The sequence below is a fragment of the Haliotis cracherodii genome, unplaced genomic scaffold, assembly GCF_022045235.1.
Source record: "Haliotis cracherodii isolate W230 unplaced genomic scaffold, xgHalCrac1.p SCAF_3, whole genome shotgun sequence".
Lineage (NCBI taxonomy): Eukaryota > Metazoa > Mollusca > Gastropoda > Lepetellida > Haliotidae > Haliotis > Haliotis cracherodii.
The window spans coordinates 75,628,422-75,644,093 of NW_027266286.1; the positions used below are offsets into that span (position 1 = coordinate 75,628,422).

The 15,672-nt window shown below is 43.2% G+C and overlaps 1 protein-coding gene across 1 annotated transcript in view; it reads right to left on the reverse strand.

Annotated features, from left to right (window-relative positions):
- The window catches only part of LOC139475708 (uncharacterized), a 54,916-nt gene that overhangs the window by 22,425 nt on the left and 16,819 nt on the right, over positions 1 to 15,672 (reverse strand). Inside the window, exons 5-16 of the mRNA XM_071258896.1 lie at positions 13,403 to 13,603; positions 11,662 to 11,708; positions 11,263 to 11,347; positions 10,458 to 10,631; positions 10,116 to 10,162; positions 9,789 to 9,873; positions 8,247 to 8,408; positions 6,553 to 6,617; positions 4,841 to 4,925; positions 4,128 to 4,286; positions 3,013 to 3,074; positions 2,109 to 2,193 (exon numbers count right to left, since the gene is read on the reverse strand). Of these exons, the coding sequence (XP_071114997.1) occupies positions 2,109 to 2,193; positions 3,013 to 3,074; positions 4,128 to 4,286; positions 4,841 to 4,925; positions 6,553 to 6,617; positions 8,247 to 8,408; positions 9,789 to 9,873; positions 10,116 to 10,162; positions 10,458 to 10,631; positions 11,263 to 11,347; positions 11,662 to 11,708; positions 13,403 to 13,603 (1,257 nt within the window). The remainder of the gene's footprint in view (positions 1 to 2,108; positions 2,194 to 3,012; positions 3,075 to 4,127; positions 4,287 to 4,840; positions 4,926 to 6,552; positions 6,618 to 8,246; positions 8,409 to 9,788; positions 9,874 to 10,115; positions 10,163 to 10,457; positions 10,632 to 11,262; positions 11,348 to 11,661; positions 11,709 to 13,402; positions 13,604 to 15,672) is intronic.

Sequence of the window (15,672 nt, forward strand, 5' to 3'; positions counted from 1 at the left end):
TACCATGTGTCTGCTCCATCATGTGTCTGATCTGATCATCATGTGCCTGATCTGATTACCATGTGTCTTCTCAATCATGAGTCTGATCTGATCATCATGTATCTGATCGGATCCATCATGTGTCTTCTCCATCATGAGTCTGATCGGATCATCATGTGTCTGCTCCATCATGTGTCTGATCTGATCATCATGAGTCTGATCTGATCATAATGCCCCTGCTCCATCTGATTAACATGTGTCTCCTCCATCATGAGTCTGATCTGAACAATCGTGTGCCTGCTTCATCATGTGTCTGACCTGATCATCATGTGTCTGATCTGATCCATCATGTGTCTGATCTGATCATCATGTGTCTGATTGGATCCATCATGTGTCTGATCTGATAATCCTGTGTCTGATCTGATCCATCATGTCTCTGATGGGATCCATCATTAGTCTGATCTGATCCATCATGATGTGTCTGATCTGATCCATCATGTGTCAGAACTGATCAATCATGAGTCTGATCGGATCATCATGTGTCTGCTCCATCATGTGTCTGATCTGATCATCATGAGTCTGATCTGATCATAATGCCCCTGCTCCATCTGATTAACATGTGTCTTCTCCATCATGAGTCTGATCTGAACAATCGTGTGCCTGCTTCATCATGTGTCTGACCTGATCATCATGTGTCTGATTGGATCCACCATGTGTCTGATCTGATAATCCTGTGTCTGATCTGATCCATCATGTTTCTGATCGGATCCATCATGATTCTGATCTGATCCATCATGTGTCAGAACTGATCAATCATGTGTCTGATCTGATCCATCATGTGTCTGATCTGATCATGTGTCTGATCTGATCCATCATGTGTCTGATCTGATCATCCTGTGTCTGATATGATCCATCATGTGTGTGATCTGATCCATCATGTGTCTGCTCCATCATGAGTCTGATCGGATCATCATGTGTCTGCTCCATCATGTGTCTGATCTGATCATCATGAGTCTGATCTGATCATAATGCCCCTGCTCCATCTGATTAACATGTGTCTCCTCCATCATGAGTCTGATCTGAACAATCGTGTGCCTGCTTCATCATGTGTCTGATCTGATGATCATGTGTCTGATCTGATCCATCGTGTGTCTGATCTGATCCATCCTGTGTCTGATCTGATCATCAGTGTATCTGATCTGATCATCATGAGTCTGATCTGATCATCATGTATCTGATCGGATCCATCATGTGTCTGAACTGATTACCATGTGTCTTCTCCATCATGAGTCTGATCTGATCATCATGTGTCTGATCTGATCATAATGCCCCTGCTCCATCATGATTCTGATCTGAACAATCGTGTGCCTGCTTCATCATGTGTCTGACCTGATCACCATGCGTCTGATCTGATCCATCATGTGTCTGATCTGATCATATTGTGTCTGATCGGATCCATCATGTGTCTGATTGGATCCATCATGTGTCTGATCTAATAATCCTGTGTCTGATCTGATCCATCATGTGTCTGATCTGATCCATCCTGTGTCTGATCTGATCCATCATGATGTGTCTGATCTGATCCATCGTTTGTCAGATCTGATTGATCATTTGTCTGATCCATCCTGTGTCTGATCTGATCATATAAATCACTTTCAAGTAGTTATGATACCAGATGTTCCCAGCGACGGCACCCGCTACCCGTCACAAACACACGCAAAGACAAATTAATTGTTCACCTGAAACATGGGAACATATGGTACAAGTTAAAATTGGGAATTTCAACATACATCAACTGTGTCACTGATGTGTCAAATTTCAAAATGTCAACCATGAAACGTTTTGAAAGATTTTCTGAGGCCTTGAATGTTGTAACCCTAAACAACTGTTGTAATCGTCTAAGAAAAAAGCATGCTCGACTGTTCCTTTAAAGTTGTGAAAAGTAGACACCGAAGGCTCGTGATGGTTGAATATTGCACGAAATAAAAGGAAAGCTGACTATTTGAAAGTTTAAGTCTATTGAAAGTATTGTGATACAGTCCTGTGAAGAGTTTTGTTTTGCTCTATTTTGTATGAGATAATGAATTGAGTGATCCTTGCAAACACTTTATAAGCGATTTGTGACCTACCGATACACTTAGGAACAGCGGGGCACCCACGGATTCGACAGTCCTCCACCAGTCTGCATGTACCCGCTGTGCAGTTGACATTCACCTACATACAACAATAATGTACAGGTAGTTGTTAACATAGAGAAGTGAGTGAGTAAGTGAGTGAGTTGGGTTTAACGCCGCTTTAACAGTATTAAGTCATATCGCGGCGTGTTAACTTAATGTGGGAGGAAAGCCCGAAGTGATGCAGCTCTCAGACATTTACCACTTCGGTAAAATACACGAGCACGATTATGGAGCTGACAAACCTGGAAACATAATCGGGGCGAACCGGGATTCGAACCCACAATCATAGGTTTCTGGTGTGTTAAAGGGACGCAACTCTGCATAGCGAATCGCAGCGCCTTAGACGACTTGGCCACAGTTAAATGTCATTTGTTGTGTATCAAAGTAAAACATTCTTTGGTGTTATATTTTGAGGCCATTTGAGAATTATGCTTATTCAACGTCAAGACATGAGACATGAAAAATAAAGGGAATCCAAACAAGTTGGAATTACAAATTAAAAACACTTAGACCCAAGAACCACAGTAATGCTCAATATTTACCATTGACATATATCTTAGTACAGTCACCTAAATTCGCCAGCGGAATTTCGCGGTTATAATTGATGTGAAAATTCCTTGTTGTATGCTTTTTTCACATACAGATCAAATAGTAGAAGGTAGAAGGTAACTGTACAGATAGATGCACGTGTGGTGACGAGAAGGCGTCTCATCGGGTGCTCATCATGTACTCATGTCACAAGAATAACCTGACATTTCATTTGGAGATAATTGTCAGTATCGTAAAATATTGAAATGAAAGAATGAGTCAGTTACTCATACAGATTTTGTGAACATGTAGACTGAAAAAGACTCACCCCTGGTTCACAAGGGTCGCCTGTAGGGGGGGATGGCCTTGATGGTTCGGGTCTTGGTGGCACTGAAGACAATGACTGACATGTTGCAACGGTATCCTACTGAAGTGTCAACGTACGTGAACAGCATACATGTACCTACTGATATAGTATCTTACTGAAGTGTCAACGTCGTGAACAGCATACATGTACCTACTGATATTGTATCATACTGAAGTGTCAACGTACGTGAACAGCATACATGTACCTACTGATATAGTATTTTACTGAAGTGTCAACGTCGTGAACAGCATACATGTACCTACTGATATAGTATTTTACTGAAGTGTCAACGTACGTGAACAGCATACATGTACCTACTGATATAGTATTTTACTGAAGTGTCAACGTACGTGAACAGCATACATGTACCTACTGATATAGTATTTTACTGTCTTACAAATGTACAGACATACATTAATAGATTTTGAAAAGACGGTTACGAGATGAGGACATCTTCAACTGGTGTTGTCAGTATGATTGAATGACATACAGGATTTCTCACGATGTTGCACTGTGTTGCTAAATGTAGATCTCGTTCTACATCTGTGAATAAATAGTGCTAATATACGGGGTGAATGCCATCTCTTATTGGATGTTCATGTTAACCGTTTGGAGAACCTACACTATACATACGGCATTTCCAAACCTCGATGTTGTGCAGAGTTGCGTCACTTGAGGGTGCCAGAAATCTGTACCCGTGGGTTCGAATCACAGGTAATTTGTCTCGGTTTGTCAGCTGCGTAACGTTCTTCTCCAGAGGTGATACGCCCTGATCTGACTGGCATATTGTGCAAAGGAGCAATAATCCAACTCACTGACTCAGTCACTCATTTCTGAACCTCTTCCTGTTTTTAGGATCTACTCTCATCGACCTAAATGCACAAGGTACTCCTACTAATACGATTCCTGTAACATAGTGCCAATAAGGTCATCATGAAGTCATCTAACAGAAACCTATTCCTAGGTCAGCATGGCTACCAATGTATCTTGGTAAGCCACTGTGACATCGAGCTCAACCGGCAGAACAGGGAGCATTTGATTAACACCTGGTGTCCTGCTGAATTCAGTACTCCTACCTGGGGTGTAGCAACAGACTGCTGGTGATCCTGACGGGGCGGCAAAACACGCTGTGTTTCGGGGACATGCAGCTCCCCCAACACAGGAGATTTCCCGTAAGTCTGGGTTCAGAGCGGGGTCACCTATTAAGCAGTTCAGTGACGGGTCCGGGGAGGGATCTACAACATAATGGGGTATATATACATTGACAAATCATGTCCTCAAACTGTGAACAATCAAACATTGATTACGACAGCTCTGCCATCGTCAGCATGAAAGCGAATCTCACACGAAAAGTCACTGTGGTCTTTTTAATGTAAATTAGACGACGTTTTGTATTTTTGGTTTTGTGGTTCGCCGAACGCAGCCGAAACCATAATCAGAACATATGATGAAATTATTTCCTATGTTTTTGTCCTATAATTCTGGCTATTATTAGAAAATAACAACAAATATATTACAACTACATAGGCAAACACACTGTTGACATTTGAATCAGGTTCTGTCGATGTCAATGCCTGATCTCATATGTACATCTTACTGTAACACTATCAAACATGCTAACATTTCGAATAAACATTTCTTCTTTTCCCTTTTAAACTCACCCATCCTTCTTACGTTTGCCAATCTGCATAAACGCTTATTTTGTATCATAAACTACAAAGCTATTTGTGAGCAACAATATCTAAATCATGAAATCCAATCGGCCTTGGATGAATTCACGTGTACCTACCGACACACTTAGGAACAGCCGGGCACCCTGGGATTCGACAGTCCACCACCAGTCTGCATGTACCCGCTGTGCAGTTGACATTCACCTACATACACCAATAATGTAAAGATGCTTGTTACTGTGCAGTGCTCAACATTAAACACTGACACAGATCTCAGTATAGTTAGCTAACTTCGCCAAACGACAGAGGAATTTAACGGATCTCTAGTGTTGTAACTCAACAACAGGGTTGTTGAGTGGCAGGTAGGGCTCCGTGCCGGGTGTGCAACTATTGATAATATATCTTTCTTTAAAAATCAGTCGCTAATAGCATTTAAGCCCAAAAATGTAAATTATATGCATTTTGTGTTGACTTCACCAATCCCTTTTATCTGGTGAATAGATCCAAGTTATGGACAGTTTTGCTTCAAAAAGGAATATCAACAAAACATATAGGTTGTATTACATCTATTTCTGACTCTGTAAAGTCATGTGTAAAATATGATTATTCCTGTTGTTTGAGATGTTTGAGTGTAATATTGGTGTACGTCAAGGTTGTGTTTTGCGAACTGTTTTATTTTCAAAATTTATACATGAACTGGCAAAATAAAAAGAATTATCATGTTATCCAGGCATCCAAGTACATCCTGAATTAACGCAACTTTTTTGTACTTTTGTTTGCTGATGATGTAATTATTTTTCAGAGACTATTTCTGTTTTACAAAAACAAATTAACGTGTTAGATGAGTGTTGTAAGGAATATAATTTAGCAGTAAATTTGAATAAATCTTAAGTGCATGTCTAAAAATGGCATTTGCAGAGTAACTATATTAAGCATGTAACTTTATATAAATATCTGGGAATCATATTTTCAACAAAACTTGTCCTGAAAAGTTCTATTCTACAATACAAAAAGATCTTCTTTGGTATTTTAAATTCCTTTAAAATTTGAAACCTCTCCTGCATGATGTATTTCTTTTTAAATATGTCTCAAACGTAATGCCTGTTCTTTTATACGAGGCGGAAATACGGGGATAAGACTATAATAGTAACGCTGATGTTAGCTGGTAAATATTTCCTTGGTGAAGAATTATCTACCCCCAACCACGTTGTCCGTGGTGAATGTGGAAGGTATATATATAAATGTGTGTGGGCTTATAAACGTTGTATTAAATACAAGTATAAGTTGTTGTGTATGCAAACCCTGTCGTTTTCCCAAAAGATGCTATAATCTACTACTACTAGATACTAGCCATGGAAACATTAACAAGTAAGATTATTAATATATTAAAATGGGATTTGGTTTTGGCTGGGAAGATCAAGCTATTGGCAGTATACATTCTAGACATGGCTAGATCAAAGTATATGTATCAACAGGATTGGCATGCCTCCCTACCCCTAGGCTCTAAAACGTTCTCACACTCTTTATTTAAAACTGTATCACTATTAATGCTACAGTGTGGCTTCGGCAAGGTTAAGATGTGGCTCACATCGTCTAGAAATAGAAACTGGTAGAGACGTGGGCATGCACAGAAACCAAAGAATATGTGCTATGTGTAGCTACGGAAACGTGGAAAGTGAATACCATTATGTATTGATATGTAGCGCATATTGAACACCTGCGGAAATTGTCATTCGGAGATATCTTGAACATTATAACATTAACTGAAATGAAAAAGTAAGTTAATAACTTACACAGATTTCATGAACTTGTAGGTCAAAAGAAGACTCACCCCTGGTTCGCAAGGATCGCCTGTAGGGAATGATGGCGTTGGTGGTGGTTGGGGTGTTGTTGGGCCTAAACAAAAAAGCTGATATTTTGCATCGGTATCTCACTGACGTTTCAAGGTACCTGAACAGTATCCTAGATATAGCAATTGATGTCCCATATCACTTGAGTAGTATTGATGTCCCATGTCACTTGGTCACCTATGCCATGTTGATGGTCCTTCCGATGAAATAGTAGTTGAGTAGTGTGTCTAAGCCCTGTGTAGGATATCTGAGCCGAGCGATGATGGTTTGGTGGTTAGTATGGATTGTTCGCTGAGGTTATGCTGTATTGGCTATGGGCGTGGGGCACATGTTCTCTGAGGTTATGCTGTATCGGCTATGGGTGTTGTGCACAGGTTCACTGAGGTTTTGGTGTATTAGCTATGGGTGTTGGGAACAGGTTAACTGAGGTTATGGTGTATTGGCTGTGGGTGTGGGAAACAGATTCACTGAGGTTATGGTGTATTAGCTATGGGTGTTGTGCACAGGTTCGCTGAGGTTATGCTGTATTGGTTATGGGCGTGGGGCACATGTTCACTGAGGTTATGGTGTATTAGCTATGGGTGTGGGGAACAGGTTCACTGAGGTTTTGGTGTATTAGCTATGGGTGTTGGGAACAGGTTCACTGAGGTTATGCTGTATTGACTATGGGCGTGGGGCACATGTTCATTGAGGTTATGCTGTATTGGCTATGGGTGTTGTGCACAGGTTCGCTGAGGTTATGGTGTATTAGCTGTTGGTGTAGGGCACAGGTTCACAGAGGTTATACTGTATTGGCTGTGGGTGTTGGGCACAGGTTCGCTGAGGTTATACTGCATTGGCTGTGGGTGTCGGGCACAGGTTCACAGAGGTTATACTGCATTGGCTGTGGCTGTAGGGCACAGGTTCACTGAGGTTATGCTGTATTGGCTATTGGTGTGGGGAAGAGGTTCATTGAGGTTATGGTGCATTGGCTGTGGGTGTAGGGCACAGGTTCACTGAGGTTATGGTGTATTGGCTATGGGTGTGGGGAACAGGTTCATTGAGGTTATGGTGTATTAGCTGTGGGTGTGGGGAACAGGTTCATTGAGGTTATGGTGTATTAGCTATGGGTGTGGGGCACATGTTCACTGAGGTTATGGTGTATTCGCTATGGGTGTGGGGAACAGGTTCACTGAGGTTATGGTGTATTGGCTGAGGCCGTGGGGCACATGTTCACTGAGGTTATGGTGTATTCGCTATGGGTGTGGGACACATGTTCACTGAGGCTATGCTGAATTGACTATGGCTGATGGGAACAGGTTCACAGAGGTTATACTGTATTGGCTGAGGGGGGGGGGGGGGGGGGGGGGGTGCAGGTTCAGTGAGTTTATGGTGTATTGGCTATTGGTGTGGGGAACAGATTCACTGAGGTTATGGTGTATTGCCTGTGGGTGTTGGGAACAGATTCACTGAGTTTATGGTGTATTGGCTATGGGTGTAGGGCACAGATTCACTGAGGTTATGCTGTATTGGCTATCGGTGTAGGGCACAGATTCACTGAGGTTATGCTGTATTGGCTATGATTTGGAGCACATGATATCACATTGTGTAATGCAGTAAACTCCCTCACTATACATTTCCCATGAATGAGATTTCGTTTATGACTATATGTACTGTTATGAGAAATACTATGTACCAGCTGGTTTGAAACAGCAGACGGCGGGTGCCCCTGTTGGATGTGCCATACACACAGTGTTGACTGGACATGCACCCCCTCCTGCACAAGAGATTTCATTGCCGTAGGAATTCAGAGCAGGCTTGCCAATGTCACAGTTCAGTGAAGGTGTGGGTGAGGGGTCTGTAATCAGAGAAGGATTGACATCAATGACATAAAACTATTTTAATAATAGCAGGACATGCTTACACTTTCTGCTGTATTTACGTTGAAGACTAAAGGAGACCGGTTATTCTCTGACGTTGATGTGTTTATGAAAGAAATTATATTACAGAATTTGACAGTTCAAAATACACTTAAAATGTTGTTAATATAGAAATGTTATAGATGTGATGAACAGTCTGCTGAAAACAGTTGATGGGTTACCATCACAACTCAAGTCAAAGTATGCATAACCTCATCCAGTGCTATTAGTTAGTTCTAAAACATATGTATATTAAACATGTACGCCCCCTTTGGTGTCACATTTGCCTCGTCTATGGACATCCGCATGTGTCTATCTTCACCCACGATAGCTATCAAAGACATACCAACACATGGGGGGTCGGCAGGACGTCTGCATGTGTCTATCGTCAACCACGATAGCTATCAAAGACATACCAACACATGTGGGGTCGGCAGGACATCTCCATGTGTCTGTCTTCAACCACGATAGCTATCAAAGACATACCAACACATGTGGGGTCGGCAGGACATCTGCATGTGTCTATCATCAACCACGATAGTTATCAAAGACACACCAATACATGTGGGGTCGGCAGGACGTCTGCATGTGTCTGTCTACAACCACGATAGCTACCAAAGACATACCAACACATGTGGGGTCGGCAGGACATATGTATGTGTCTATCTTCAACCACGATAGCTATCAAAGACATACCAACACATGGGGGTTGGCAGGACGTCTGCATGTGTCTATCTTCAACCACGATAGCTATCAAAGACACACCAACACATGTGGGGTCGGCAGGACGTCTCCATGTGTCTGTCTTCAACCACGATAGTTATCAAAGACATACCAACACATGTAGGGTCGGCAGGACATCTCCACGTGTCTATCTTCAACCACGATAGCTATCAAAGACACACCAACACATGGGGGTCGACAGGACGTCTGCATGTGTCTATCTTCAACCACGATAGCTATCAAAGACACACCAACACATGGGGGTCGGCAGGACGTCTGCATGTGTCTATCTTCAACCACGATAGCTATCAAAGACATACCAACACATGGGAGTCGGCAGGACGTCTGCATGTGTCTATCTTCAACCACGATAGCTATCAAAGACATACCAACACATGGGGGTCGGCAGGACGTCTGCATGTGTCTGTCTACAACCACGATAGTTATCAAAGACACACCAACACATGGGGGTCGGCAGGACGTCTGCATGTGTCTGTCTACAACCACGATAGCTATCAAAGACATACCAACACATGGGAGTCGGCAGGACGTCTGCATGTGTCTATCTTCAACCACGATAGCTATCAAAGACATACCAACACACGTGGGGACGGCAGGACATCCTTTTCGAGAGCAGTCTGCTACCAGCCGACATTCACTCGCTGTGCAGTTCACATTTTTCTGAAAGAAAGTGTTTGTAACATGAGGGAATAGAATAGAATAGAATAGAATTACCCGTTCGTCTGTAGTTTCAACATGTAAGAGTTATGATATGTGTCAAAGGCAATGGTGCTACCAGTGGATATACATTGGGAAGGATATACTTATATTCCCGGCTAACACACAAATACATAGTATATTTAATGTGATGAGTAGTATTTTGTCATCCAATTGTCAGACAAAGATATAAAAATGAGACTCACACCAGGGAAGCAAGGATCTAAAGGATTTGGATCGGCCGGTGTTGGTCCTTAACAGAAGAAATACAGACAAATAAATAAAAGTGCATTGTGAACTTGCAGCCATGTTATTTGCTATTCTCAGTAGTAGATTGGAACCCTTTAGTGAAGCGGTGGTTTGTCGTTGTCCAACCTAAAGATGGCAAGCCATGCTACGGAATGTGTCAACAAATCAACTGCATGCTACTCTCCATGTATCATGTTACTATCTGCCAATTAATTATTTATGTTCTTAAAGAATATTTATTGTAACGCAAGTATTGCAAACATCAGAAACACCAGTGTTGAACTGCATGATGCGTTTACCTGGTACAAGTGGAGGCCTGTAACAACAAACGGCTGCTGATCCCTGAGCGCCGACCACACAGCCAGTGGATCCTGGGCAAGCGTCTCTGTTTCGTAAACACGAGAACTCCCGGAGGTTGCGGTCGATAGCAGATTTACCGATAGGACATGGGACTGTCACGTTCGGTGAAGGAGCTGTGGATGATATGGTAAGATAGAAAAGAAATTAATGTCAAACACAATCCTTTGCAAAGACCACATCTGATCGCAAGGAAAGACTGTGAAATAATAAGTGTATGTGGTAATGGTAACATTACCCACAGGGGGACGGGTACACGTGAAAGACGTAATGTGCATATGCTTCCTGTTGGCAGGATGACTCATGGCCTTGTGAAGCATACATAAAATCCTTCCAGCGGCGACGCTGAATCACCACGCAGCTCACAAGGCAATAGCGAACACTTTGAAATCGTTAATAAAATATAGTTTCCTTTAGTCGTTTGTTAGTTTGATGACTTTGCGTTAATTTACAGGTTGACCATCATACGGGTGTACAACTGATGAATTCGCTCCAGACTGCTGCGTTTGCCGCTTGTATTAGTTGAGGATGATACCTGCGTTTGATCATCATACTCAAACTGTTCTGTAACTACACTGTGTTATGTGCAGAACGTGGTGGTGATGTCTTTGTGATATCTCTGTGTTATATATATTGTACCGGCCTGCTTGTATGTGTTTGATATGGGTAATAATGATATACTTGCTACATATACAACAAGACAATCGTGGTGACGATATAAAGAATAGTACAATAACGTTTCCTTACCAACACAATACGGAAGTGCCGGGCAACTCTCGTGCTGGCAATCTGCCATCAAGCGACATTCTCCACTTGTGCAGTTCACATGTTTCTGTCAAGCAACCATTGAGAACTGTTATCAAATTGTGTCATGGAGGACGGGCAAAGAAAGGAAGGCCAAGTTAGGGTATGGAAGTGCAAACACACAGAATTATAACACGATGAATCTTTCTTTCTGAAAGTCATGCCCATCTCTTTAACAGAGTGGCAACAGTGACAGATACAGGGCGTATCACGATGACGTGTAAATAACGGACAGTCGACGTATTCATGGATTGTGTCTAAAGTACTACTGGGTCAGAACATAGAATGTTGCCTGTTTGCACACTGATAGATCCTTGACATAATATATAAAATGAGACTTACGCCAGGGAAGCAAGGGTCTAAAGGATTTGGATCTGGCTGTGGTGGTCCTTAACAAAAGAAATACAGAAAAATATGTAACAGTACATTCTGAATTTGCATCCATGATATTGACAGGTCTCAGAGCTAAAATAGGGACTGCAAAACATCAACGTCAGAGAATAGTCAGTCGCGATCATCTGCCGAAACATATTTCATGGGTGGAAAAGGCCAACCAGTCGTGAAAAATATTTGAATGGATCACTGAAAAAAAGTGATAACATGTGTTCGCGAAAAGCATACATCCCTTGCGCTCTACTGGTAGTGACCCGTCACTCACACATCTCGCGCACTACAGGTAGCACCCGTCACTCACACATTTCGCGCTCTACTGGTAGCACCCGTCACTCACACATCTCGCACTCTACTTGTAGCATCCGTAACTGACACATCTCGCGCTTTAATGGTAGCGCCCGTCACTGACACATGTCGCACTCTACTGGTAGCGCCCGTCACTCACACATCTCGCGCTCTACTGGTAGCACCCGTCTCTCACACATCTCGCGCTCTACTGGTAGCGCCCGTCACTCACACATCTCGCGCTCTACTGGTAGTGCCCGTCTCTCACACATCTCGCGCTCTACTGGTAGCGCCCGTCACTCACACATCTCGCGCTCTACTGGTAGCATCCGTCACTCACACATCTCGCGCTCTACTGGTAGCATCCGTCACTCACACATCTCGCGCTCTACTGGTAGTGCCCGTCACTCACACATCTCGCGCTCTACTGGTAGCACCCGTCTCTCACACATCTCGCGCTCTACTGGTAGCGCCCGTCACTCACACATCTCGCGCTCTACTGGTAGTGCCCGTCTCTCACACATCTCGCGCTCTACTGGTAGCGCCCGTCACTCACACATCTCGCGCTCTACTTGTAGCGCCCGTCACTCACACATCTCGCGCTCTACTTGTAGCGCCCGTCACTCACACATCTCGCGCTCTACTGGTATCACCCGTCACTCACACATCTCGCGCTCAACTGGTACATTTATTGTATATGACTTTACGTAAGTATTCCAGACAACATAAATGGCGACAATTAAACATGAATATTAGTTTTTGATGTAAATCTACTTTTATTTATTTTGAGGTAGTTCTTTATGTTGATCCATTCATAAAGTGTCACCTGCTGTTCTGTCTTTGACGACCCCTGGAACCTGGGCTGAGTATTCTCTGGCGTTGACGTCATATAGTCACTTAAATGTGATGAGCCCACCCACCAAAGTAATTCTTTGGATACATTCAAACCTGCTGTATATCTTGGATTTGGCATCATATTTCTCAACACCATGATTATTTCCATCATGTTGATATTTCTCTTTCTCTAGGAGCTGAAACGAACTGATATATTTCTTTGCCTTCATAGCTGTCAATAATTCTTCACTACCATACACTTACATGTTAATGACTACGTATTTAGGTAATCCATTGTCGAAGAGTCAATCAATGATAAAGTACAAGATTCATAATTCATTCAGGGAGGGAGTATGCACATCTAAGGCATCTGTGTTGAATGAAGCGGATTATCAACCTGTAGGTTCTGACCCTAACCCTAATCCTAACCCTAACACTAACCTTAACCTTAACCCTAACCCTAACCCTAACCTTAACACTAACCCTAACCCTAACCCTAACCCTAACCCTAACCCTAACACTAACCTTAACCTTAACCTTAACCCTAACCCTAATGAAGAGGATTGACAACCTGGAGGTCCCGGAGGTCCCGGAGGTCCCGGAGGTCCTGAAGAAGGATTAAAACAACACACTCCTGGCTTGGCTGGGGGACCCCGAACACACCCAGTGGTTGCTGGACATGACCCGTCTGGCGCACAAGAGATTTCCTGGAGGTTGGTGTCAATGGTAGGTTTTCCAATGGGGCAGTTAATTGATGGTATCGGTGAACGATCTGTTGGAAGTTTCACAAAACAAATAATCACGTCAAGATCAACACATCTCATGTGGGATGCAATGGTGTTCAACTGAAGCCACATGCGAGCGACCACATGCCAGTAGGAAACATAACGTTACTAGCGAGACCTGCGACTCCAAATGTCATTGTAAACAAGTATAACATCGGAAAAGTGACCGGGAGTATCAAGCGGCTGTTATTTGGTAACGTCGGTATATAGGCCTGGTGTATCAAACGGCTGTTATTGTGTAACGTCAGTATATAGGCCTGGTGTATCAAGCGGCTGTTATTGTGTAACGTTGGTATATAGGCCTGGTGTATCAAGCGGCTGTTATAGTGTAACGTCGGTATATAGGCCTGGTGTATCACGCGGCTGTTATTGTGTAACGTCGAAGCAGAGGCCTGATGTATCAAGAGGCTGTCGTAGTACAACGTGAGGATGAAGGCCTGATGCTTCAAGTGGCTGCTATAGTGTAACGTCGGAGTAGAGGCCTGTTATAATATCGGAATAGAGGCATGGTGAATAAAGCAGCTGTTAAAGTGTAACGTCGGAATAGAGCCCTGATGCTTCAAGGGGCTGTTCTAGTACAACGTATGGACGAACACCTGATGCTTCAATAGGTTATTATAGTACAACGTAGGGATGAAGGCCTGATGTATCAAGAGTCTGTTATGGTATAACCTAAGAATGAAAGCCTGATGCTTCAAGGGGCTGTTCTAGTACAACGTAAGGATGAAAACCTGATGCTTCAATAGGTTATTATAGTACAACGTAGGGATGAAGACCTGATGTATCAAGAGTCTGTTCTAACAACGTAAGGATGAAGACATGATGTTTCAAGAGGCTGTTCTGGTATAACCTAAGAATGAAAACCTGATGCTTCAAGGGGCTGTTCTAGTACAACGTATGGACGAACACCTGATGCTTCAATAGGTTATTATAGTACAACGTAGGGATGCAGACCTGATATATCAAGAGTCTTTTCTAGTACAACGTAAGGATGAAAACCTGATGCTTCAAGAGGCTGTTCTAGTATAACGTAAGGATGAAGACCTGGTGCTGCAAGAGGCTGTTCTAGTACAACGTAGGGATGAAGACCCGATGCCTCAATAGGTTATTATAGCTTGTTTGATAGGCATTACTTAGAAGTTGACGGATGGCAAGATAGACACAATTTTTATGGATAACAACTTCTTTAATACTGTAAAAAGCCAGATCAATCAGATCAAACCAATCCAGATCAAATCATCAGTTACGATGTAGTAGACCTCTTCACCAACGTACCCATAGATGACACTCTGCAAATTCTCCGCCGTCGCATCACTGAAACCCCTCCTGAAACCAGCCTAACCACCGAATCCATCATCGCCCTCGCCCTCGCCCTCGCCACCGCCTGTATCTCCACTACATACTTCACCTGGGTCGACGAGTACTATCAACAGATACACGGCCTACCCATGGAATCCCCACTCGCTCCTATCCTTACTGAAATCTACATGACCCACTTCGAACAGCAAGCTTTCGCAACATCACCCATCCAACCTATTTGCTGGTACAGGAAAGTTGACGACACCTTTGTCATCCTCAAACAAGACCAAGACCCAACCCTGCTACTACAACATCTTAACCAACAACACCCCCGAGTACAGTTCGCCATCGAAACAGAAAAGGACAACCACATACCCTTCCTAGATGTCCTCGTCTGTAGAAACTCAGCTAACAGAATCCAAACCAGTGTCTACCGGAAGCCACCCACACCGACCAGTGTATCCACTTCAACTCTAACCACCCTCTTAGAACCAAGACTGGCATCATCTCCACCCTTACCAAACGTGCCATCAACCTTTCCTCTGCTGACCCCAAACCTGAGATCGCACACCTCCGCCAAGTCTTCACCCCCCTCAACAATTATCCAGCCAAACTAGTCGACAAAGTCATCGCCTCTGTACTCTATCCCACACCCAGACCTGCGAGCCTTAAACCCGAATCAGCGCCCTTCCGCATCACCCTCCTGTTCATAGGAAAAGCCTCCCACATCATCAGCCGCCTCCTCAAACAGCAAGCC